The sequence below is a fragment of the Gossypium hirsutum genome, chromosome D13 (genome assembly GCF_007990345.1).
Source record: "Gossypium hirsutum isolate 1008001.06 chromosome D13, Gossypium_hirsutum_v2.1, whole genome shotgun sequence".
Classification (NCBI taxonomy): Eukaryota; Viridiplantae; Streptophyta; class Magnoliopsida; order Malvales; family Malvaceae; genus Gossypium; species Gossypium hirsutum.
In genome coordinates this window covers 2342652-2367832 of record NC_053449.1, presented here as the reverse complement: position 1 = coordinate 2367832, position 25181 = coordinate 2342652, and the positions used below count along the sequence as shown (strand labels likewise).

The 25181-nt window shown below is 31.6% G+C and overlaps 3 protein-coding genes and 2 long non-coding RNA genes across 6 annotated transcripts; 4 read left to right on the top strand and 1 right to left on the bottom strand.

Annotated features, from left to right (window-relative positions):
• Window positions 1–3166: 3166 nt before the first annotated feature.
• On the top strand, window positions 3167–7583 carry LOC107920474 (serine carboxypeptidase-like 27). Of its 2 annotated transcripts, XM_016850208.2 has the most exons (9): window positions 3167–4005; window positions 4090–4185; window positions 4277–4369; window positions 4451–4536; window positions 4627–4887; window positions 5895–6022; window positions 6104–6199; window positions 6732–6837; window positions 7122–7583. In XM_016850208.2, the coding sequence occupies exons 1-9, from the start codon at window positions 3642–3644 to the stop codon at window positions 7302–7304; spliced, it is 1413 nt and encodes a 470-aa protein (XP_016705697.1). In that variant the 5' UTR covers window positions 3167–3641; the 3' UTR covers window positions 7305–7583. The 2 variants fall into 2 exon arrangements, with proteins under 2 accessions (XP_016705697.1, XP_040965866.1); XM_041109932.1 differs by lacking the exon at window positions 4277–4369 and having other exon boundaries at window positions 3197–4005.
• Window positions 7375–10807, bottom strand: LOC107920475 (rhomboid-like protein 19). The gene is made up of 8 exons (XM_016850210.2): window positions 10744–10807; window positions 10506–10630; window positions 9274–9334; window positions 9009–9175; window positions 8596–8701; window positions 8290–8492; window positions 8063–8200; window positions 7375–7747 (listed from the first exon to the last, which is right to left on the bottom strand). The coding sequence occupies exons 1-8, from the start codon at window positions 10753–10755 to the stop codon at window positions 7642–7644; spliced, it is 918 nt and encodes a 305-aa protein (XP_016705699.1). The 5' UTR covers window positions 10756–10807; the 3' UTR covers window positions 7375–7641.
• Window positions 10808–12595: 1788 nt separating this feature from the next.
• Window positions 12596–14278, top strand: LOC107918660 (chlorophyll a-b binding protein 6, chloroplastic). Its single transcript, XM_016848244.2, has 4 exons — window positions 12596–12950; window positions 13052–13154; window positions 13633–13921; window positions 14020–14278. The coding sequence occupies exons 1-4, from the start codon at window positions 12754–12756 to the stop codon at window positions 14169–14171; spliced, it is 741 nt and encodes a 246-aa protein (XP_016703733.2). The 5' UTR covers window positions 12596–12753; the 3' UTR covers window positions 14172–14278.
• A 6297-nt stretch (window positions 14279–20575) lies between these two features.
• LOC121225575 (uncharacterized) lies at window positions 20576–21616 on the top strand. The gene is made up of 3 exons (XR_005923431.1): window positions 20576–20877; window positions 21075–21288; window positions 21370–21616. It is a non-coding gene; the product is annotated as an uncharacterized lncRNA (long non-coding RNA).
• A 1760-nt stretch (window positions 21617–23376) lies between these two features.
• On the top strand, window positions 23377–24866 carry LOC107918961 (uncharacterized). Its single transcript, XR_005923430.1, has 2 exons — window positions 23377–24079; window positions 24450–24866. It is a non-coding gene; the product is annotated as an uncharacterized lncRNA (long non-coding RNA).
• The last annotated feature ends 315 nt before the right edge of the window (window positions 24867–25181 follow it).

The window sequence follows — 25181 nt, the reverse complement described above, 5'->3', positions numbered from 1 at the left end:
AGGATATGGGTGTAGCAGATGTTATTCTTGGGATTAAAATAATCCGAGATGAAAGCACTATAGCTTTATCACAATCACATTACATTGAAAATGTGCTTAAAAAGTTTGATCTTTTCAACTGTATACCAGCATCTACACCCATGGATCCTCAATTAAAATTAGTATCTAATGCTGGTAGGAAAATTAATCAATTGAAATATGCAAGTCTAATTGGTTGTCTTATGTACATAATGACTTGTACAAGACCAGATATTGCATATGCTATTGGAAAATTGAGTAGATACACAAGTAATCCAAGTAGTTTGCATTGGCAAGCTTTAAATAGAGTATTTAGGTACTTAAAGAAAACTATTAACTATGGATTGTGTTATAATGGATATCCTCCAGTTTTAGAAGGGTATTCGAATGCTAGTTGGATTACAAGTTTGGAAGATCATGCATCTACTAGTGGGTGGATCTTCATTCTTGGTGGAGGAGTCATTTCTTGGGGTTCCAAGAAACAAACATGTATTACTGATTCCACCATGGCAGCAGAATTTATTGCATTAGCCACTGCATCTAAAGAAGTAGAATGGTTAAGAAATTTACTTTATGATGTACCTTTATGGCTTAAGCCAATTTCACCTATTTCTATCCGTTGTGATAGTGAGGCTACTCTAGCAAAGGCATATAGCCAAGTATATAATGGAAAGTCTAGACACATTGGATTAAGACATAGTTATGTCCGACAATTAATCTCTGATGGAGTGATCACTATTAATTATGTGAGGTCAAGTGAAAATTTGGCAGATCCTTTGACAAAAAGTCTTGCTAGAGATGCAGTAAAAAGGACCTCAAAAGGGATGGGACTCAAGCCTATTAATTAGAGTCACCCATGATGGAAACTCGACTCAACGCTTGGTATAACGTCAAGTCTTGAGTTCAATGAGACAAAGTACATCATTAGTATGTGACTGTTAGCACTATAAATAAATCCATCCTAAGATTAAAGTGCTAGGTACCCTTAATGATAAGGGAAGGATGAGTAATGTACTCTTAATGGACCCATAACATAAATATGTTAGAGTGTTATAATTACGGGAACACTTTTGATGGGATCTACCTATGTGAGTGGAAGTGTGGCCGCTTCTAGGAGCTTAAGGGCTTGGCTCTGACAGCACTCATGAAAAGAGGACATAGACACATGGCTATAATAGTGTCCCTAGATACTATGCATTGACTGATGTTGAAATCATTGTGTGAGATGTGTTCAGTTAATCAAATGGAATAGTTGGTTCAAAGTTTAGTCTACCATACAATTTCGATTAACTTTAACATGTTTTCACTAAGTGAAGGTTCAATCGTAAGACACCTTTATTTATGCAAATTGATTTCCAAGAATATCAAAATCTAAATATTTTGAAAATGGGGGGAGATTGTTGGAATATTTTCAAATATTTATAGTATCCCAATAACTATAAATGAATGGGTGTAATTAATCAAAAGATAAAACTTTTGGTCATTGGTCAAAAGTTATATCATTTGATTTTTTAAAAAAGAATTATAACTATTCAAAAAATATTATTTGAATAGTTACAAAATTAAATGAATAATTATTATTATTTATTTATTCATAAAGACACCTATTGAAAGATGTCTCTATGAAGAGACATGAAAATTCCTATAAATAGGAATGGGATTTCATTTGGAAATCATATCAACAAATTCTAATATTATTTCTTCTCTTCCTTCATTTTCTAATATTATTAGATTATTCTATAAAGTATTGCTGCAGAAATCCTTTGTAGAAATTGAGTTTTTGTTATACATTACTCAGTGCATAGTGGACTATTCTCGTCAGTGCAAAACGCAAATAGTCATTGGCTTCATTGTATCCTCGAGGTTAATTTGCTTGGAACTCGTTTGCACACTGAAGATAAGTGGGGGCGAATATAACCTTAAAGATAGTGGCTTGATACACGCCTTGGAGCCTGTCCTATTTCTTCTTTTTCTTTTCGAGTTCCGATCGTGTGTTCGAGTTTTTTCCTTACCGGAGTTTTGTACTAACAGCAGAGAGATCGATTGGACTATAGTATCGTGACTTAGCTCTCCCTAATGACATGTCATTACGAAAATAACTTGATCAGTGTTCACTCAATGACCTTATTATAAGTGTGTTATCCTCATAATATATCATTAATCTCTTTGGGATAAATCCGCTCTCCCAATATGATACTATTTTATCTAATGACAACCATTACATATTCCTTTATAAAAAATCAATTACTATCAAATAGTAAACAAGTCATTTATCACAGATATAAACAACTTATGACTATATTTACTTTTCATCATGTAATACCAATGAGAGGAGATCATTTACCCATATCTCAGGTTATGAATTTCATTGTTGTGAATGATGCTACATGCTGTAGAAGTCATATACTCAACACACAAACTTTTAATTCTTTATCTATTTAAACTCAAGCTACATACTGTTATGAATGATGCTACATATTGTAATAGTTAATTATGATCATAGTTATACGGATGTATTGATTAAAGTTATAATTCTGTTTGTGCATTATATTGATTGATTTTGATTCTCGTATTAATTGTAATTTTAAATTTAAAAAATAAAAAATTAGATTGATTTTGATTGTTGTTTTACTCATATATTAATTGTAATTTCAACTTTAAAAATAAAATAAAAATTGGAAAGTCTAAAAAGAGAAAAATATGGATTCCTAGCTTCAAAGAGTTAATTTTCATGGGCCAATAGAACAACCAATAGCAAGTATTTATCAAAAAATAGAAAAGAAAAAAAAAGTTGAACCAAAAACGGCTAAACAACTACAAATGTTGCATCATTTGCATGCTTTAGAATATTCTAAAGCTGCTCTTAATCTCAATGCTAATGCTTTTCACTCTCAAGAGCCAAAAATGCAGTTCCTTCATATTCAATTTAGAACTTTATAGTCCATATAATTTGTTTCCAAATTTGATAAGGGCATATTTTTCCCACAAAGTTCAAATTAAATATTGGAACTTTGCAATAAAAGGAAAATGAAAATTTGAAACTTGGAACAATCCCATGTGTAACCCTTTAACTATTGGGATGAAATCTAATGACAAAGTTAGAAAACCAAAGAAAAGAAAATTCAGAGCTTTCCTTTGAATCTAATCAACAGACAAATAAGAACGTAAAAGCCAAAAGGAAAAAACATAAGCCTCATTGTTTAATTAGGTTTATGTCTGTTTTTACACCTCATGACAACCAATCACTATCATTGGAAGATTGTGAAAAATTAAAATTTTAAATGCCATTGGGAAATTCTGGAGATATTTTGGGATTTGGGTATTTTGAGTTGTTTTTTTTAATTTGGTCCTGATGGTTACTTAATCAAACTTGAAATGTGATGATTATTTTCTTTGTTTTTTTTGTGTGTGTATTGGTCTGTTTTGTACTTTCATCGTCTCTTTTGACTAGTCTATTTAGCTTTCTCTTGTTTTTTCTTTTTTTTTTTTGGTGAATATTAGCTCTCTTGTTAAACCCCATTTTCTAGAATATCCAAAGGTTCCATCTTTGAAAACCCAGAAATATTTATGAACTTGTGAATTTGGGTATTGCTTGTTTTTGTGAGTTCTTCATTGGTTGATTCATGGGTCAGTCAAGGTTCATTGATTTTCTCTTTGTGCTTTTGACTTGCTTTACTTGTTTTTCTTCTTCTTTTGGAGATCAAAATTTGGATAAAATCACTGAGTTACCTGGACAGCCAAAGAATGTTGACTTCAATCAATATTCAGGGTATGTGACTGTAAATGAAGAAGCTGGGAGGGCATTATTTTACTGGTTTATTGAGTCACCATTGAACCGTAGACCTGAGACAAGGCCACTTATTTTATGGCTTAATGGAGGACCTGGTTGCTCTTCAGTTGCTTATGGAGCAGCTGAAGAGATTGGTCCTTTTCGTATTAGACCAGATGGCAAGACACTTTACTCCAATCCTTATGCTTGGAACAAGTGTAAGTCTTCAATAACCTTTGTCTTGTATTATGTTCTGTCTGAATTTCATTTAAGACTTGCTTTGTTTCAATTGTTTTTTTCAGTGGCAAATACACTATTCCTTGAATCTCCAGCTGGTGTTGGTTTCTCATACACAAACACAACATCAGATTTATACACTTCTGGTGATAAGAGAACTGGTAAAACTTATTTACTTCTATATGGATAATTTGGTATTTGTAATGCAATTAGTTCATGTTTTTTTGGGATCTTGGTGTCGTAAATTCGCAGCTGAAGATGCATATGTTTTTCTGGTTAATTGGCTTGAAAGGTTTCCACAGTACAAGTATAGAGATTTCTATATTGCTGGAGAAAGTTATGCAGGTGTTACTTTGATCCCGGTTTTCGGCTTTAAGATTTTACTTGGTTCATATAAGATTTTATGTTTTTGGGATTCACTTTCAGGTCATTATGTTCCTCAATTGGCTCAAATTGTTTATGAAAGAAACAAAGGGGTTCAGAATCCTGTTATCAATTTCAAAGGATTTATGGTAAGAATGGGTTGTTGGAATTTCAATCCTTAATGGTAATCAGCTCTTTTGTTTTATGGGAAAATGAGTTACTGTCATTGGATTGTATAGGTCGGAAATGCTGTTACCGATGACTACCATGACTTTGTTGGCACATTCGAGTACTGGTGGACTCATGGTTTGATATCTGATTCCACCTATCGAAACCTGCAAGTTGCCTGTGACTTGGGATCAGCTACACATCCCTCCTCAGAATGCACAACTGCTCTTGAAGTTGCCGAAGCGGAGCAAGGAAACATCGATCCATATAGCATCTTCACACAACCTTGTGCAGATACCACATCATTAAGACGCAACTTAAGGGGTCATTACGTAAGTTTCCATCAATCTCTTTCTCCTCCCTTATGAACACAATTATAGAACTTTTCCACTTATCTGTAAACTGACATGGTTTTACATATAATCCATATGTTTATGTCACTAATATAGCTTTAAATCATGGAATTGATACATGATACATATGTATATACTCATATGTATGTATGTATGTATGTATGTATGTATGTATGTATGTATGGAATGTTGAGAAGATAATTTGATTTGATTTGAGTTTGGATGACGGTTATCTTTCCTGTCCGTAAATTCATGCTTATCCCAGACTATGATCGTATTAACATGCAGTAAAGCTGAATCATTTGTCTGGAAAATAGGCTATGTACGCTACATGTGATGTTCTAAGATATTTTTTGATTCATTATGGGAAGCAAACACATTAAGTAGAATTTGTATCTTTCTGAAACTCCGAGAACTTTTGTACTATGACTGGTTTTCAGGTGGGACTCGGCATTAAATCTGTGGGATCATCTCAGTTATATGCCATTGTTGAATTTTATGAAAGCCTGTCAGAAGCCATTTATTTAGTTTAACTGTTGTGGACCATAAAGTACTCTCCCGTTGAAGTTGCTGTACTCAATAAAGAGATAAAAGATAAAAAAAAAAAGAGGCAAATATCTTCGCATCCAATATGTTATGACGATCGAGTTTAGTCATAAGATGATGGCAATAGTGATGAGACAATTTCATATGTCTCTATTTGGTTGTTGCATAGTTTTTAGTTGTCCTTGCTGTTTTCTCTACTAATTTGGTGCGTTTTTGCTTATGGAGTTCGGACATTAGACAGCTAGACTTACCGATATAGTTCATGAACCTAATTTGCTATGCATGTAGTCTCTAAATCATCGAGTTCCGAACAAGAATGTTTGAACCCCTTTAATTTTGATTAAGCTTGTTTGTTTTGTTTTCCTCTATGCTCTGGTTACTGATCCTGGAATTATCCATTCTGACCCTGCAATTGACCTTGTTTGTTACTTAAACTGCAGCCATGGATGTCAAGAGCTTTTGATCCATGCACTGAGAGGTACTCGAAAGAGTATTTTAATCGCCCCGAAGTTCAGAAGGCACTTCATGCAAATGTAACTGGTATTCCTTATCAATGGGAAACTTGCAGGTGGGTGATTAAATATTGATTTTGGATGATTTCGTTTTAGACATCCAGTAAGCGTTGTTTACAAAGATGTTCGATTTACAGTGATGTTGTTGGATATAACTGGACGGACTCTCCTCTCTCTATGCTTCCTATATACCAAGAACTAATTGCTGCTGGTATTCGGATATGGGTATACAGGTAAGTTAGCTCTCTTTCTTTCTCCTTGTCTCCACAAATTAGATTTTATGTTACCCGGAGGGTTATATGTTTTTTGTTGCTGAAGTAGTCACTAAGACTGTTGCCATTGGGAATTTATTGGCAAATGTTGAAGAATCTAAGTTCTAACATAACCAAAATCGACCAACTCCCGGCATGAGCTTTATGAATGTTAGTCAATTAGTCCATGTTATGGTTAGACACTTTAGGATGTATGCCCCATTATGTTCCTCACCTATGTTTGTTTGACTAAATTTGTCGGGATTGCCTTAAACCGGATGTCCTGTATTGTGAGAGTTCTGAGGATTTGGGAGGTTAGGCCCCTAAGATGATCATATTCTATCCTGGAAATTGTTCAACCTTTCATATCCGAATTATGGTACCTTTGCCAAGGGTCCCTGGTCTCAAACTATCAGTAAAATTGGTCCTTTGTTTCGTTTATTGTACTTTTCCTTTTTTCAGTTTCGATAGCTGGTCCGGGTTTTTCTTTGTGTGATTGAACACTTTTGTGCAGTGGAGACACTGACGCAGTGGTTCCAGTGACTGCAACTCGATACTCCATTGATGCCCTGAAACTACCTACCATTAACAAGTGGCATCCTTGGTATGACAATGGCAAGGTGAGTCCTTATAAACCCACACATTCTTTCAAACTTTAATCCTATTGCAGCCTCATTGCATGTTTTTCTCAAAAAATAGGGTTAAAAAACTGTTCTTCCGACTCTATTTTTCTTGAAGTACTTGTGTCTGACATTACTAAACATGATCATTGAGATATGATGTTATAGGACTCCAAATATGTGAGCAAAACCTAAAAGAATTGAACATACCTGTATTAATCACATATCAATATCTAACACTTGGTCTGAGTAACACGCCGGTTTAATTATTTTTTTGAATTAAGGTTGGTGGGTGGAGCCAAGAATACAAAGGGCTGACATTTGTGACAGTAACCGGAGCAGGTCATGAGGTTCCACTGCATCGTCCTCGTCAAGCTTTCATTCTTTTCAGATCATTCTTGGAGAACAAGTCAATGCCAAGTTACTTGTATTCATTATCCGCCGTGAATAAGTGGAAAGAGTTTTAGACTAGTTCATAAATCGGGTTGCGGAAATAAAAAATAATATAAGTTGTAAAATGATAAACTACTAGCCCGATTAAACTCTGTGCAATCATTGCTACTTGCCCGTATCTATTTTCATTGCAAGGGTAACAAAGATAATCTAAAATTTCTTATTTCAACTCAGTATGTTTCGTTGTGTAAAACTAAATTAGTTTTACACAAATGTAAGACGATTTCTCATGTACGTATGCGTGTGTGTCACAAAAAGGGAAAAAAATAAAAAAAATGAAAGTAATTTTTGTAGTATTGAGATTCATGTAACCTCTATAATTGTTGACGATGGGGTAGAGTTTCTGTGCAATCAAACATTGTTGGTGCCGTTTATCTGCAACTCTTCTGATTTCTTTCCAGCAGCAATCAAACTCTCAGCTGCCAATCTCTCCTCCAATGCTCTGGCCCCTTTTTCTCTGCAATCCGTCATAATGAAAGAAGTCCGTTACAGTCTTCAACTACAGACATCTTATGCAACAACTGCTGCATATTTCTACAGAAGTTCCGGCTTTCGCATTCATAACTTTCCTTTCTTAAACATCTTCCTACTTGTTCATCTTATTTCTTCCAACAAGGTTTAACCAATTTTCAATATATTAAAAGATAAAATGTTCATGAAAAAGCTTATGGTGTTCGTATCGGATGTTAGATTCATTAGATATTCATTACAATAGGGATGATGAGACATTGAACTTTCCAATGAGTATAGCAGGATTAACATAAATATGTACCTTCTTCTTGATGCTTCAATGGGGTCAGAACCAGGTAATGGTGCACTTCCCAAGCTATAACCCAGAGTATCTATGAAAGCTTCAGACTTTCCACAAAGATTCCGGTGAAAATTTGATGCAATGAGATCAATGATTGGTCTGGACCAAATTGCATGCAAACACTTGTGAAAGAGCTTAAAGTGAATTATCTTATCATATCATAAACTAAAAGGAAAGGCAAATAATACCGGAGAAATTCAGGGAAGAACGTCGAGAATGCAAAATCTTCATTCGGATCACCCCTATGCTTCGATTCTGGTTTTCTCTGGAGGTACCTGAGGTAAATCCAGCCCATATATGTTCCAAATATCAAAGTTGAAAGATATGTTGCTGACTCTGGAGTGAAGAAACTTACGGCAATGGAAAACAACAGCATAAGAGATGGAAGCCACTGCAAAGGATAGCATCATAAAGAGCATAAAAGGTGAATTCCCAGCTAGAAAATCTTTTTATGTCAAACTGAATTTAATGGTGCTAGTAATATAAATTTTTACCTTTGCTTTTATTTTCAGCCAAGGCAACTCTTGGTCGGGTACCATCTGCTTGATGCCAACCAAGAAGCCTGCTAGCACCCCGTGGAAGCCAGAAAGTGGCATGTAACTAGCACAAAGACCAAACAAGAATAAGCGGCATAAAAAATGTAAACATGATGGGAAAAAAGATTAGGCTAAATTTTGCAGAATGTGTTTCATCAACTTCAAATACACACACCATTTTCATACAGATCAGTCAGAGAAGAAGAGGAGAGAAGTGTGCTTCGGTTTTTATAAATTTATTCTCTTCGCTTCTCAAACATTCAATTGAGAAGAAAGGTGGAAAAAGAACAAGCAAAAGAGGAAATGGCATAAGGAGAGAAGTAACCAAATATAAATGCTTCTTAAACGCATAGGGAGATCATAGCACTCACAGGTAATTTTCCTGCCTTGTTACGCCGTACAAGGCAATAGCAGTAATGAAAACACAGACAGAAGTTAGAAAGTTAATTACAAAGATGAACTTCAAGAACTCCTTAGAACCCCATATCGGCTCAAGCAACTTCCCCGTGAAAAGAAGACCAAGAGTGCTGACCACCAGCTGCAGAAATCAGTAAGCTTCAATACAACTATATGGTTGAAAGAAAAAGCAAAAGGAAAATGAGGCAAAATAAAGAGTATTATAATACATGTTCATACCCCTTGAATTGATTGTTCAATGTAACCGGCAGTTATGAGGTTCCGACCAAAATGAATCGTCCTGAAAAAAATAAGTTTTAGGAAAAAAACTAGGAATCAAATGCATCACTCTCTTGCATCTTTATGTTACTTGGACTCGGGTGTGAGTGTTGCATGTGGATATGTATCTGACATGGGTGTGGTTAGATTTTTCTAAGTTTTTTCATGTATTTGGAGGACCCTCGGAATTCATATCCTCATATCTATCTGTTGGACAAGAGTGTCAGAAATGGGTACTTTAAGGAGAATGAAGAGCCCAAGCAACATAGCTTGCATCTCAAGGAATCCAACACCAACCACAGATAAAGATGTAAAGCTATAGGTACATGGTATACAACCAGATCATGATCCAAAAATGAAAAATCCATTCTTTTGACGGGGCAGGATCTCATATTAATTTTCCCATCCCAAGTCCTCCAAACCATTGTTACAGCTTTAATCACTGAACCAATACCAGGAAGGCAATGGTTTCTAAACCAAGATCCACCTTCAAGTTTCAAAATCCATATCTAAAACCTAAACAAAACCCTGAAAACCACTCCCTTCAGCCAAGTGTAAAACATAATAATTCAACTGATCAAACAGTAAGTAGCCATGTGAAGGAAGATGATCAAAACAATGATCTCTATAAGTTTGTTCAAGCATTAGAATCAAAATCTCGGCATATAAATGTTGAAATCATAAGCCATTCTATTAACCCTTGGATAAAAGCAATGAATATTCTAATTAACTAAAAATGGCTACAAAAAACTGCATACAGTTGTAAATAGTTCAATCAAGTTCCTAAGTCCAGATCTAAGCATTCAAATTAAAATATGTAAAAAAGAATAAACATTCCACTTAACCAGAAGGAAAAAAAAAACCCTCTAATGGTAAATAGCCAATCAAATTCCAAAATCCAGTTCTAAACATTCAAATAACAAAATAGAAACATCAACTATTTGATTAAAACTAGAACCAATTCATCTATAAATATACATTGGACAGGATTACCAAAAACGAAATACAGAAGTTCCAGTGTAATGATCCTAAGACTTTGTTCAATTAAAAATGAAGTTTGACTAAAATCCTGTATGGGTAATTCACCAAAATCAACAACCAAAACAAAAAACCAAGTAAAGAAAAATCCAAACTTTCTCACATGAAAACGATGAAACTTCAATTAAAAGCGGGGGGAAAATGGGAGAAAGAACCTGGCGGGAATAAGAGCAAAGTAAGTAAGGGAAGAAGGAATAAGCTGAACCACAATGTGAACACCGACGAGTATCAGTACTAGTCCTTTACATAGCTTCGTAAATTCATTGAATATTTCACTTCCCTATAAACTCATATTCAACAAAATTTTAGAAAAAAAAAATGAATTTTGAATTTTGGGGTGTATTTAATTTTCGTTTTCTTTTTAGAATGTCAACTTGGTGAAGATTATATTACCGGAGAGCCCATAGTGAAGAGAGTGAATTGTAGCAGTGGATGGGATTCTTAGTGGGGGAGGAATAGCAGAGATGTACTATGAACCATATATATACATATATATGTAAGGATTAATGTAGAGAATACGACTACATTAATCATTAGATGTAAAAACGTTGTTGTCATAATTTTGGCAATGCGGGCAAAATTAATATCAATAAATGTTCTTGTTATCATATTTATTATATCATCTTTCTAAGAAAAGAAAATATTAATGATGGGTTTGAAAATCTATCGAATAATTAGATTTAGGTGTAATTATGTGTAATTATATAAAATGGTATATTTGATAATTATTATAATTGATAGGTGTTACCGAATTGAGTGTAATTGAAAAATTTCTGTCTTTTTTAATATTTAAATTTTAAAAAATATTTTTATAAAAATTATATTATAAGCATAAATAGATGTATATGAGTGTTTAGGATAATTATGGCAACAACTTTTTTATATTATAAATATTAAAAAATATATTATAAATATAATTTGTGAATTTTATAAAATTATAACAAAAAAGTATATTATTTAAAATCTAAAAAAGTTCTAAATTATGATAAAAACAAATTATTATAAAAAATGATTTATATGTTATAAAGTGTTATCATATATTTATTAATAAAAATTAATGGGTAAGCTATATAAATCAAATAGGAAACGACATAGAGAAACCTAGAGGTGATCATGGGTCGAGTCGGGTCAGGTCGGGCCTCAATAGGATTTTATGCCCGTTTCCTAGGCTCGAGCCTGACCCAAAAATGGGTTTAAAATTTTGTCCGAGCTCAACTTGGACAAAAATGTTAAAACTCGAGCCTGACTCGTCCATATTAATTTTTTCATGTTATTATTTTTATATAAAAATAAATTTAAAAAATATAATACACCAAATACACTAAAAACATTAAAATAATATTTTTCAATAAATTGAAAATAAATTAAAAAAATTTATACTTAAATAATACTAATATAAGTACAACTTAAGAAGCAAATACCTTTAAAATAGTAGCAAAATTAACAATAAAACAATAGTTATACGATATCCAAACAATAACAACAAAACAGTAGTAATATAATAACGAAACAACACCAAAACAATGACAAAACAACAAGTTTTTTTTTTGCAAATTCGGGTCAGGTTGGGCCCAAACCAAAAAAACTTACCCGAGGTCTAACCCTGTTGAAAACGGGCCTCGTGTTTTGCCCAAACCCATTATCGAACCTATATTTTTGCTCAAACCCTCTCACTTTTCGGACAAAAAAAGTATTCCCAGATTCAAAAAATTAAAAGAAAAACAGTTCATTCTCCAAAAATGATAATAATGTTGATCAACTAAGTTAAGACTCACTCAGAATTATTATGTATAACTTTTTTGTACATACTCTATAAATTTTTATTATTTAAAATTAAGTGCTATTAATAATATACAAATAATAATTTAAATGTTTTAAAATAAATAATTTAATAATATATAGATTTTAAAAATGTTTTAAATTAAATTACAAATAATTATTGATAATTAATATTCAAATTTATAATATTAAGTTTAAATAATCAATTAAACTTATGTTTAAAAATAGTTTCAATTAATATCTATCAATTTCAATTAATATTTTTATTTAAATTTAATTATTTTAAAATAAAAATATTAATATGACATTAAACTATTAAAAAAATAAATACAAATAATCTGACGGGACTGTTTCCTATCACCTTTTCCCGTCAACCTTCACCTTAGGCAGTAAAACACAAATATCCAATTGTCTCCTTGTCTCCTTCCCCACATATCGGCTTCAATAAGATTGGCAAATGCTACGTGGCGCAATAACAAAGCATTTGTTACCTTCACTTAGCCAATTAAAATCCACTTTTAGATTACCTCCATATCCACTCCCTTTTCTCTTTAACCTTCATATTCCCCCAACTTTCTTTTCTTTTCAATTACGTCCTCCCAAACGAAAGCCCTTTTTCCTCCCATGGCCGCCACCAACACATTGATGAGCTGTGGCATCGCCACCGCTTTCCCTTCAGTGCTTTCCTCTTCAAAGTCCAAGTTCGCCACCGCTACGCCGTTGCCTAGCTTTGGCGCCAATGTTGGCCACCGTGTTAGCATGTCGGCTGACTGGATGCCTGGTCAGCCTAGGCCTCCTTATCTTGATGGTTCAGCACCTGGGTAAAGTTTCAAACAAAAAAATTCCATCTTTCTTTTCTTTTTGTAGCCATCTTTAAGTATTTCTTATGAATGTGTGTGCATATATATTTTTGGTTTTTCAGTGACTTTGGATTTGATCCACTTAGACTTGGTGAGGTGCCGGAGAACCTTGAGAGGTACAAGGAATCTGAGTTGATTCACTGCAGATGGGCTATGCTTGCTGTTGTAAGTGTTTTCTTCCCTCAAATTATGGTTTTAGTCTCTATATTTTAATTTAGTCTAATTCAGTCCTCTTACTTACCTTAAATCACTTAAACGGCAAATGTTTCTTTTTAAATAAGCCCAAAATTATGAAGTCATTTTAAAAGTGAATTATCACAATAATTATATTTTATTATTTTATATATATATTTTAAAATGCCACACTCATTATGAAAAAGAAAAAGCAAAATTATGTAATAAATATATTTATATAAAAATATATCTCTAACAAATGAAATTTTGGTTGAACAACAAAGTATAAATATTGAAAGCTATAGAGACTTTGGTCCAAATTTTATTATGTATATTTATATATCTATTTCTCTATATAGAAGATATAAAATGATAAAAATAAGCTTTAAAATAATATAATTTGCTTTATAAGGTAAGGGTATGTTCATCATCATTCTCAAATTGAGTCTAATAAAACTATAAATTGCAGCCTGGTATATTGGTGCCAGAGGCATTGGGGTATGGAAACTGGGTAAAGGCACAGGAATGGGCAGCCGTTCCTGGTGGGCAAGCCACTTACTTAGGCAACCCTGTTCCATGGGGAACTCTCCCAACAATCTTGGTCATCGAGTTCCTTGCCATCGCCTTCGTCGAGCACCAACGCAGCATGGAGAAAGATACCGAGAAAAAGAAGTACCCCGGCGGTGCTTTCGACCCCTTGGGATACTCCAAGGACCCTAAAAAGTTCGAGGAATACAAAGTCAAAGAGATCAAGAACGGTAAAGAACTTAAATCCCTTTTTTTTTGTATATAATTGATTAGAATTGTTTAGCTATTCATCCGAGCTCGAAAATCCGATTGATTTTGTTGTTTGCAGGTCGTTTGGCATTGTTGGCGTTTGTGGGATTTTGTGTTCAACAATCAGCTTACCCTGGAACTGGACCATTGGAGAACTTGGCAACTCACTTGGCTGATCCGTGGCACAACAACATTGGAGATATTATCATCCCCAGATCAATTTCGCCTTGAATGATGGAACATTTTAAAATGATGTCCATTACCCACTGTGTAAAACTCCCATGTAATCCATAATTCCACATGTAACGTAATGAATCAGGGTTCATGACTTTTACCTATACTATATAGACCATCATCTCCTCATATATAAGACTAGTATTAATAAAATTTAAACAAATTATAAACTTGTAATTCTTTCAAATATTTATAATTTTTTAAATATTCTTTTGAAAATAAAAGTATGTACCAATTAAACATGCATATATTTATAAAAGTATTTTTTAGGTCAAAGTAAATGTTCAACGCACACGTGCATATATATACACGTTTATGCAAAAAAATATAATATAATCTTACAAGAATAACTTCTGTTAAAATGATTTTAAAAATTAAGATTTTTAGGCACCAATCAAATTTTGTCACATCTTCAAATTTTAAAGACATGAAATTATTATTATACACTCATTCATAGAGAAATTATTTTATGGATCATTCCCATCACATTACTCACGATTCCTTTTCAATTATTTAATGACATTTCAACAATTTTTTTAATATCATTAAAACATAATTTTGGTAATTTCTTGTACCCTGAATCCTGAATCTAGAATGTCGAACCCTGAATACAAAACCTAAAACCCTAAACCATAACACCAAACCTCAAACATGTAACCTTAAACACAAACCATGAATCCTAAACTCATAACCCGTAACCCTAAACCCTTGAACCCTAAACATGAACCTTAAATCCCAAATTTAAACATTAAATCACAAGGTTCGAGGTTTATCCACATGTATTTTAAATTGTGGGGCCTACAATAGTTGAATATATAAAATGTTAATGTGTCAAAGCAAAGGCATTATCCACATGTCTATGCCATCTAAGATTATTTTTAAAGACTTTATAATATAGCTTCTTTAACCTCGTATTTTCTTTTGTAATTGGCATAATGATTTATTTGGCCCTCTAATTTCATAAAAGAAAATTATTTTCGTCATTCATTTAAAATTTTGTCTCTTTTAGTCTTTAAACTTGTACTATTTATCAAATCACTCTCAAATAGATGGAAAAATTAACATTTGTTAACTTTTTTGACGTGACACATACTGAATTGTCATGTGTATGTCACATAAGCAATTAATTAATTTTTTAAAAGTTAATTGCTAATGTGACATACATATAGATTGCCACGTGGCATACATGTCAAAAAAGTTAACAGACGTTAATTTTTCATCTATTTTGAAGTGATTTAACAAACAATACAAATTCAATGACTAGAAGAAAAGAAAAATTATAAAGAAAATTGAAATGGTTTTTTTTAACATCAATTTCAGATTCTTGATCATATCTGCTGTTTTTAATATAATGCATAAAACTACTCATAACTCCTCTCAATCTTTAAATAAAAGGATAATGTGCTTAACATACTCAACTTTGCGTCTTTCGACACTAATTAAATTAAAACTCATTCAACTAAAAAATAAAGATAATTACGAAAGGAAAGATGAGATTAAAGAAAGGCCCCGTAATGGATAATACCTATGACTTTTATTATAATTGTGTCATTATCATGTGGTAGTCATGCTGACAAGTCTCGATTTTTATTGTGTTGGCACCTAGCATTTACCTTCGTTAATTTAATATAAAAAAAAGATTGAAAAAAACTACAAATTGACTAATAAATTCATTTAAATCGATTTAAATATTATCATAACCAAAAAAATAAAACTAGAATCAACCGAATAAAATCGTGTTGGATCCACTTAGGACGGTTCAAACCCAACCTTTTATTATAAAAAGAGATAATTATTTATTTAACCTTCCAATTTTATAAAAAAGTCATTTTAACTCTATTTTTAATTTTCTATCTTTTTAGTCCTTAAATTTACTTTGTTTGTCAAATTACACCCCAAAATGAATGAAAAAATTAACATTTGCTAACATTACTGATGTGACATACACATGGATGCCAATCAACAAAGTTAACACATGTTAACTTTTCTATATATTTAGGATGATTTGACAACAAATAAAAGAAACCAAAAAAATAAATGAAGAGTTAATTTTAAAATTTAGGGCAAAATAAATTATTATACCGTATGAAAATTCATTCACCAACCGATGAGCTAAAAGGTTTGATGCATGTCACACTCTTGTATTAATAAGTTATTATGATTCGATTAAAAAATAAATTAAATTAGATCATTATCGAGTAAAGTTTGAATGTTAAGTGAGTTAGTCTAATCTAAATCTTGTACTTATGGATCGATTAAGTCTTAAAGCGATTGACATGGACATTATTGTCAATACAGGAGTACGTGAGTTCGAGTGTGTTAAAATGCATTATCTTCCTATTTATGGGTTGAGAGGGGCTATTGGTAGTTTTAGGCATTGTGTCAAAAAGAGCAAATATGATCAGAACTTATAATGAGATTGTTCAAAAACAATCTTGTATTTATGAGTCTAATTAATTGAATTATTGTCCCGTTTTATACTACTTGTTTCTAATGTGACATGTATTGCATGTGACTTTATATGTTTAATTTTTAAATAGTTTTAAAATAATGTATTTTAAATTATTGTTAACTACCATTGATAAAGACAATTTCTTTTAGTTTTAAATAATATACAAATTTTGAACGATACAAGAAAGTAAATTATAATACTAATTTGAAAAAAAATTTAGGTAAAACAACATACATCAATTATAATAATTTATGATAAATAGGAAAGATATTTATACTGAATTAATAAACACATTTAATTATAGTGATTAAAAATTAATTGCTGAAATTTGACTTTCTTTTCAAAATAAACCCACAAAATATTTTTCACTTACGCCAAACAAACAACACATAGATAAAAAATAATAGTTTTAAGAGTGCTTGCTTCTTCGAAGAACTATGCTTTAATGCTTCATTTTTTATATAATTCTAACTTATTAATGCAATGTTTAATTTTTTATTGAATATGTTTAACAACTGAATGTTATTTATAAAGCTAACATTAAACTTTAATTGATATACAACTCTAATATTAATTAAGTGATAATTAAGATACTTATAGTTCTATTCAAGTGATAATTCTATTTCACATCAATGAAATTAGCACAGTTTTAAAAAAAAATTAATAGAACTTTTTTCACCAAAATTTTAAGGATAAATTACACAAATAGTCACTCAATTTTGGGGTAGCTGACAAAACAGTTACTCAGGTTTCAATTTAGTCATTCAACTTTCAAAAAATAACAAAGCAGTCACCACTAACCATTTTCCGTTATTAACTTAACAGAAATGCCATTTTTCATCCCTCTCCCACCCCCTCCCTCATCCCCACCATCCCTTGTAATACCCCCTACCCGTATTCATCGCCGAAATAGGGTATAAGGCATTACCAGATTTCACCGAATAAATTTTTCGTTGTTACGAGTTAAATACTATTCATTTATCGAAACATGTCATGACATCCCTTTGATGGGCTTCCGAAGCCCAAAACATACATCGAGGCCAAACCCGGATTAAATCGAAACCATAAGAAATTTTTCGCAAAATCCCAAAGTTTTTTTTTTGAACTCAATATAACCCCTTTATAAATATCTAATCTTCCTTGCAATTTTAAACTGAGACCAATCCATTTCAACATATTTTCAAGATAGATTTAACATATTCATAAGATAACCTCATCACATACCAAAACCAAAATTTTTTAGTCATACCAATGGCTAACCATACATTTATTTCACATTAACATTTACTTTACTAGCTTATACATGCCATTGATTTCCAAAATAAAGTTTCTTTACATACTGAGATATTGAGGTTGATAGTGTGATGCGTTTCTGACCAAATCCGACCTCCGAGCTCTTAACACTACAAAACAGGGGAAAAAGAAATAGGGTAAGCACTTTATGCTTAGTAAGCTCATGTAACAAGAATTATACTTACCTAATATTTTCAATACAATGCAATAAACATTCATACATCCCCATTCAATGCATTATTCCCTTAACATGCACAAACTCAACATTCAAGTTAGTTCTATAATTTCCATGAATCAATAATATATATACCATGATTGATCATCAATACCATGATTTCCATTTCCTTGTTATTTTTCCATATTTATCCCGTTAAATTTATCGGAATTTCGATGAATTTCCAAGGGTACACTTTAGTGTGCAAATTCGGGTTCATCAATTCATATTAATGTGCACACATTTCCATTTCAGAGAGCACACTCCTGCGAACCTCATCCTTACAGCGGGATTACCAGTCCAGGCTAAATCCCCTGCAATGACAATTACTCTAATGAGCTTGGATCTGAATTACCAGTCCAGGCTAAATTCAGACCCTAATTTGGATTACCCGTCCGGGCTAAATCCATTTTCCACATATTCTTCGGGAGGGCTATATAAAGATAGGATCACCTGTCCGGGCTAGATCTTTTTTACCGTCAATTCCTTTTCAGAGATCTATCGAATTTTCCTTCCATTCAACCGAGATTTCTTCCTCTTTTTATCAAATATATCAATGTTTCATCAATTTCATACAATGAACATTCAAATCATATTCACAACAATAACAAACATTTCAAGCTTTTAAGAATATAATTCAAGTTACATGAGCTTACCTCAATACATGTTTGTAAACAAAAATCTACTAATCCCGAAATTTTTCTTTTCCTCAATCTAGCTTCGTATTTGAATTTTTTGGATCTAAATAAATAAATTTAATTATTAATCTAATACATTTCATGTTCATATGTAACATTCTCTATAATTTCATTATTATTTATAGTGCATTCAAAGCTGTCTCACTGAGTCATAGTCGCTAAATTATTTATATCTTGAGCTACGAAACTCCAAATTAAGATCCGCTAATTTTTTCTGAAACTAGACTCACATATCTTCTTACCATAAAAGTTTCAGAATTTTTGGTTAAGCCAATAAGTACAGTTTATTCTTTAAATTTTCCCCTATTTCACTGTTCAACAGTTCCGACCCCTCTTCATTAAAAATTAATTATCTCATTATACAGAATTCAGATGATGTCCTTGTTTATTTCTTTTGAAAATAGACTCATTAAGGATTTTAAACATATTAATTTAAGCCCCTAATTATTTTTATCCAATTTTTTATGATTTTCCAAAGTCAGAACAGGAGAATCCGAATTCATTCTGACCTTGTCTCACAAAATCTATTATATCTCATGATTTACAATTCCATTGCTTACACCGTTTCTTTTATAAAAAAACTAGACTCAAAAAGTTTTAATTTCATATTTTATTCATCCTCTAATTTGATCTCTACAATTTTTAGTGATTTTTCAAAGTTAGACTACTGCTGCTGTCCAAAACTGTTTTAGTGCATGATGTTAATTACAATTTTTCCCCTAAGCTTTCAATAAATGATAATTTCATCCCTGCTCAATTAACCTCTCAATTGAGCTGATTTTTCTCAATTAACAATTTATTCGATCACTTTAAACTACTTTATAACCTTTGGAAATTAGAATTTTAGCACTAGACTTTAATTCCAAACTTTTTCACAATTAGGTCCTACAAATCAATTTCTATTGAAATTACCTAATAAAATCATCTCATAAACAAATTAAACCTTAAATTTCATGCTATTTCATCATAAAATTACAGAACTCAACCATAGTGACTTTCAATTTCATCCATGAAATCAAAAACTAATGAATTTAGTAATAGAACCTAGTTGTAAAAGTCTTAGAAACACAAAAATTACAAGAAAAGGGCAAGGATTAACTCAATTGGTGCAAAAATTAGGATGTTTTTGGCTGATGATAATGAAGAAAATATGAAGAGAATTCTAGATATTCCAATTTGGTCACATTTTTATGTTAGTAAAATTTGTTATTTTCCCATTTTACCCTCATTTCACTAATTCTCCTGATTTTTCTCAGCTTATGCCGCCCAAAATATCTTCTTTTGGCTTATTTAAAATTTATGTCCCTCCTCATTTAACAATTGAGCTATTTAATCCTTTTAGTAATTTTTATACCTTTTTCAATTTAGTCCTTTTTACTTAATTGACTACCCAAACATTAAAAATTTCTAACGAAATTTTAATACCATATTACTAACATTTCATAAATATTTATAAAATATTTTTGACTTGGTTTTACGAGATTGAGGTCTCGATACCTTATTTTTACCCAATTTCTTCAATAATTTCTTTTTCTAACTAACCACTAAATCGGTAAAATTCCTCTATTTATATTTTCATATGATTTTCCTATCATATCAATATTCATGCAAAAATATTAAAATAAATTTATCTTTAAATCAGATTTGTGTCTACGAAATCACTGTTCCGATAACCTTGAATTTAGGCCATTACATCCCTCCTATTATCACAAGCCCCTTTACTTTTTTACAGACCTCTCCACAATTGCCCTCTCCCCCTCTTCCCCCTATTCATTCTTCACCATCATTCCTCTCATCCTTAGCAAAGCTGCCATGTCCAAAGGAATGAACCACTTTGTCCTTGTCATCTACTCAAATGCTCTAGCTTTAGTCATTCTTTTTCCAGCAACTTTTTTCTTCACAAGGTTCTCATTTATCTATCAATTAGATCCCTGGGTGAGCAATTAATGGTATTTATTTCTGTTTTGGAACTTCCTTATATGCAGGAAAAAGCGGCCACCAATTACTTTATTTTTTGTGCAAAATTTTCTGCTTAAGCATTGCTAGGTATGCAATTAAATCTAAACAGAGTTCAATAATTCTTTTATTGGTGAAAAAATTGGGTTATAAAATTGGGTTTTTTGCAAGATCACTTTGATGCAGAACTGTGTAATCATTGGTGTAAGATACAACTCTCCAACCCTTACTTCTGCTCTAGCCAACTTAATCCCAGCTTTCACTTTCTTGCTTGCTGTTATCTTTAGGTTCTGAAAGGGTATCTATCGGAGATAACGTTGCTATGCCATTTGTAAATTTGAAAGCTGCAGTTTTGAAAGGGTATCCATCGGAGATAACGTTGGTTTCCTTCTATTGCCTCTTTGGGTCCATTCAATCTGTATTGGTTACTTTGATTTTAAAAGAGACCCAAATGCTTTGATGTTGAGTCTTGATATCGAGCTCAATTCTATGGTTTACCCAGTAAGCAAACTGCAACTCCCTAAGTTAGCTTTGTCATTTTGGTAAATCAAAGCTTTGTAACTGAGACCAATTTTGTTTCAGGCTTTATTTGGAAATGTGGTAACATTCGGCATACAAACATGGTGCTTATGGCGTAAAGGTCTGGTTTTTGTGGCCAAGTTCAAGCCCTTAAGTATCTTTGTGGCCACACATTATATTGCTGCCTTCTTAGGGTTCATTTTCCTTGGGGATTCTGGTGAAGAAGGAAGAGGGGGAAGATGGGGAGATGGCAATGGTGGGGATGTTTGCAAAAAAGTAAAAGGGCTTGTGATAGGGGAATGAGGGTGGGGAAGAGGGAAGGGGATGGGGATGGGGATGGGGATGGGGATGGGATGAAAAATGGCATTTAAGTCAATAACGGAAAACGATAGCTCCGTTACAGATGTAACGGAAAATAATTAGTGGTGATTGATTTGTTATTTTTTGAAAGTTGAGCGATTGAATTGAAACCTGAGTGATTGTTTTGTCAGCTACCCCAAATTAAGTGACTATTGGTGGAATTTACCCAAATTGTGGATAAGAGGTTTTTTTTTTGGAACAATCTTAATATATGTTCTGATCATATTTACTATTTTTGAGATAATACCTAAAATTACTTATAATCTCTCTCAACCCATAAATAGGAAAATAATCGCTTAGTACACTTGAACTCACATTCTCTTGCATTAGTAACAATACTTATACCGATTGAACTAAGACTCAATCGAACTGATGGAAATAAATTTCTGCCAATCTTAATCTATGTCAATGTCACTAAAGTTAAATTTGAATCATTGCTTAAAGTGCTCGTTACATTATTGTTTCCAACTTATCCTCCCAACACAAAATTTGTCCCCTGTACATAATGTTTTAGGCCCACTAGACTTGCATCATGTTTGCAATTCCTACAAGCAATCATCATGTATAAAGTTCTATAAGTTAATTGGTAGAGGACCATCTTTTTTATCTTGCACATAAAAATAAACAAAAGTAGTAAATATATCATATGATATATCAAATAAATATCTGATATTTTTATTTTCTGAAATTTAAAAAAAAATCCTATTCATATTCAATATTGAAAACTTTAGTTTATATGGATTTTTTTAAAGATAAATCTTTTATATGCAAACTAAATTATGTCTAAGTTAAAAGAATATGTATGAAAATTGTAATTTTTGAAAAAAATATATAAATATATTTTTTTAAAAGTTGAATAAACATATTCTCTCTTTAATTTTAGAATTTTAAATAATTTTATTTGATTAATTTTTATCAATTTTCAATTTAATTGATGTGATTGTTGATGTGACAATAAAAATAAATAGAATATTTATAATATAGTTAGATTATATTTATAAAAACTTTATTTTAAAATTAATTTTCAAAAGAGAAAAAACGTGTCTTAGGTCTTAATTTTAAATCTTACCATAATATTGTTTTATTAAAAAATATAAAAAAATAAAAATATTCTCGTATTAATATTTGTTATTTTATAAAAGTTTTGGGCTTTTAATAAAATACTCATATATTAATATTTATTACTTTGTAAAACTAATCGGTTTTTTGGTAATTTTCAAATTAAGTTAAGATTTAGTTGAAAAGCAATATTAACTTAGTCAAAAACTTAATATATAGAATAGATGATATATTGTGACATGTAAAGAATAAAACATATATTCAAACTAATATATTTAGATAGCTATTGTAATTTAGGAATTACCTCTAATTATTGAAATTCTTTAAAATATTCAGAAAAATTTATTTAATTAGTCATATTTGTCACCTATAATCTAGACAATTTTATAATTTTACAACACTATCATTTTTTAGGCAAAAATATTAGTAGAGATTCTTATATTAAGAGTCAGATTGCATTTTACCTCCTTTACTCAAAAAATAAAAAAATTAATTTTTATACGTTAGATTAAAAAGTAAACTAGTCATTTTTATTAATAATTCAATTCATTTTATTGTTAAAAGCTAACGTTACTAATAAGATAACTAAACAGTTACACGCATTTTAACATACAGTAACCAATTGTTAACAATAGAAATGGATGACTTTAGTAGAAGGGGCAAAACATAATTTGACTCTTAATATAAATACCTCTACGATACTTTTACCCCATTTTTCAATTACTTAGAAAAACAAATATAGTGAGATAATATAAATAATTTCGTTGATCAAACCATATTACTATACCCAAGTTTGAAAACATGGTACCTATCAGCACCATCATCATCTTCTTCCTCGACGCTTTCTCTTCCCTTCTAAGCCCTGCAACTTCTTTACGTGTCTCTTCTTCTTCTCCCAACTCGCCGGCTATGTTGATGCTCGGATTCGATTCCTTCAATCCCCATTTCTCAACCTTTCAACTGTTACATATCGGATACGCAATTTCATGAGAGGTAATTCAATCTTTCAATAGTTGAATCACACTTTTTTTGGGGGGTTTTACATGGGAGAGAAAAGGGTTTACAAATCAAAAAGTTTCATCATGTATATATCGGTTTTGATGAATAATCCTTCTCTATTTCATCATTGATGTATATTTTATTGTACATTTTTCCTTTTAGCTCTGATTTAAGAAATACTGCCGATCTTACATGCAGTTTCTTGTATGCAATTTGATGTGTAAATAGCTATTTGTGCTTTTCTTGTTTTTGGCCATAAACTTCATCGTCTATATTCCTTAAAACGTGCCACCATTACGAGTTGCGTGTAAAGACACCACATATGAGCTACCAGAGACTAGGCGTCCGGGAAAAGGTATCTTTATAATTAATCAGGATCCGTTGGCCAAAATCTTTTATTCAAAATTGTGTTTTACCTTGAATTAGGGTGAAGCCAAAACAAGTTTCTAACGAGCCGAATGAAATTTTAATTTTTTATTGTTTATATCTTTATAATTTTTGAAAGATTAAATTAAATTTTTATAATTTTAGGGGGCCAAAGTACAATTTTATATTTATTAAATTGAAATTTTAAAAATTTTTAAAAGACCTAAATAATAAATTTTCATTTTGGGGGAGAAGCCAGCCCCTTAGCTTTGCCTCTGCTTGGAACATCTGTTAATGTTAATTATAAGAAAAATTGACAAAACATTATAATTTGACTTATTTGTTTACATTTTGATCAGCAAATCACAAGATTATGATCGGAGAAAAGATTAGATCAAGTAAAAAGAAAATTTCAAAGAATTCTACAAAGATTCATTCGGTTCGTACTTGCTTTTTTACAAAGTACTACAATGCATACTTGAATACTTGTATTTTTGACTTTTTGAGATGAGATGAAGAGAGTGCTTATTTTGTTCAGTTAGGAACTTATTTCTGTTCAAATTTGTTATAATTCAGATTTGTTGTTCAATTTGCAATTAAACTTTCAAAGGAAAAAGTTTTAGTGAAAGAGTGATGTAGATTATATATAGAGGAGTGAGATTGTATCTTGGTGAGTAAGTTGGACTTAGATGATATTTTACTCTTTAGGTAAGACTCCGTTTACATAAGAAGTTTTCAATCTATGTATGTAAACTTTTGATGTCCGTTTTTATTTATTCTGCTAATAGTCATTTACTCCCGTTGCAATTTAATATATATCTAAACTAATATCCGCAGACAAAAAAAAAGAAATTTAATATATACTAAATTTTTTCAACAAATAAATTTAATTAATAATAACCAAGCAAAAAGCCCAGCCAAATGTTTAGTATAAGAAAACTCAACAAAGTCCAATCATGAAGCAAAACAGAACCGAAGACAAAAAACAGAAAATCATAATCACCAGCAAATGTCAAGAAAGAATCGAACACTACATCAAGCATGAGGAATATAGAAGCTTAACACGACTGTAAGAAGCTTACCACCAAGCC

Coding starts and splice junctions, on each gene's coding strand:
- LOC107920475 (XM_016850210.2), bottom strand. Junction 9,176..9,273: donor TTGAACAATCAATTCAAGGG/GTATGAACATGT, acceptor TGATTTCTGCAG/CTGGTGGTCAGCACTCTTGG. Junction 7,748..8,062: donor ATTGAAGCATCAAGAAGAAG/GTACATATTTAT, acceptor GACGGATTGCAG/AGAAAAAGGGGCCAGAGCAT.
- LOC107918660 (XM_016848244.2), top strand. CDS start 12,754: ATGGCCGCCACCAACACATTGATGAGCTGTGGCATCGCCACCGCTTTC. Junction 12,951..13,051: donor CTTGATGGTTCAGCACCTGG/GTAAAGTTTCAA, acceptor TTGGTTTTTCAG/TGACTTTGGATTTGATCCAC. Junction 13,155..13,632: donor GATGGGCTATGCTTGCTGTT/GTAAGTGTTTTC, acceptor TATAAATTGCAG/CCTGGTATATTGGTGCCAGA.
- LOC107920474 (XM_016850208.2), top strand. CDS start 3,642: ATGGGTCAGTCAAGGTTCATTGATTTTCTCTTTGTGCTTTTGACTTGC. Junction 4,888..5,894: donor GCAACTTAAGGGGTCATTAC/GTAAGTTTCCAT, acceptor CTTAAACTGCAG/CCATGGATGTCAAGAGCTTT. Junction 6,838..7,121: donor CTTGGTATGACAATGGCAAG/GTGAGTCCTTAT, acceptor TTTTGAATTAAG/GTTGGTGGGTGGAGCCAAGA.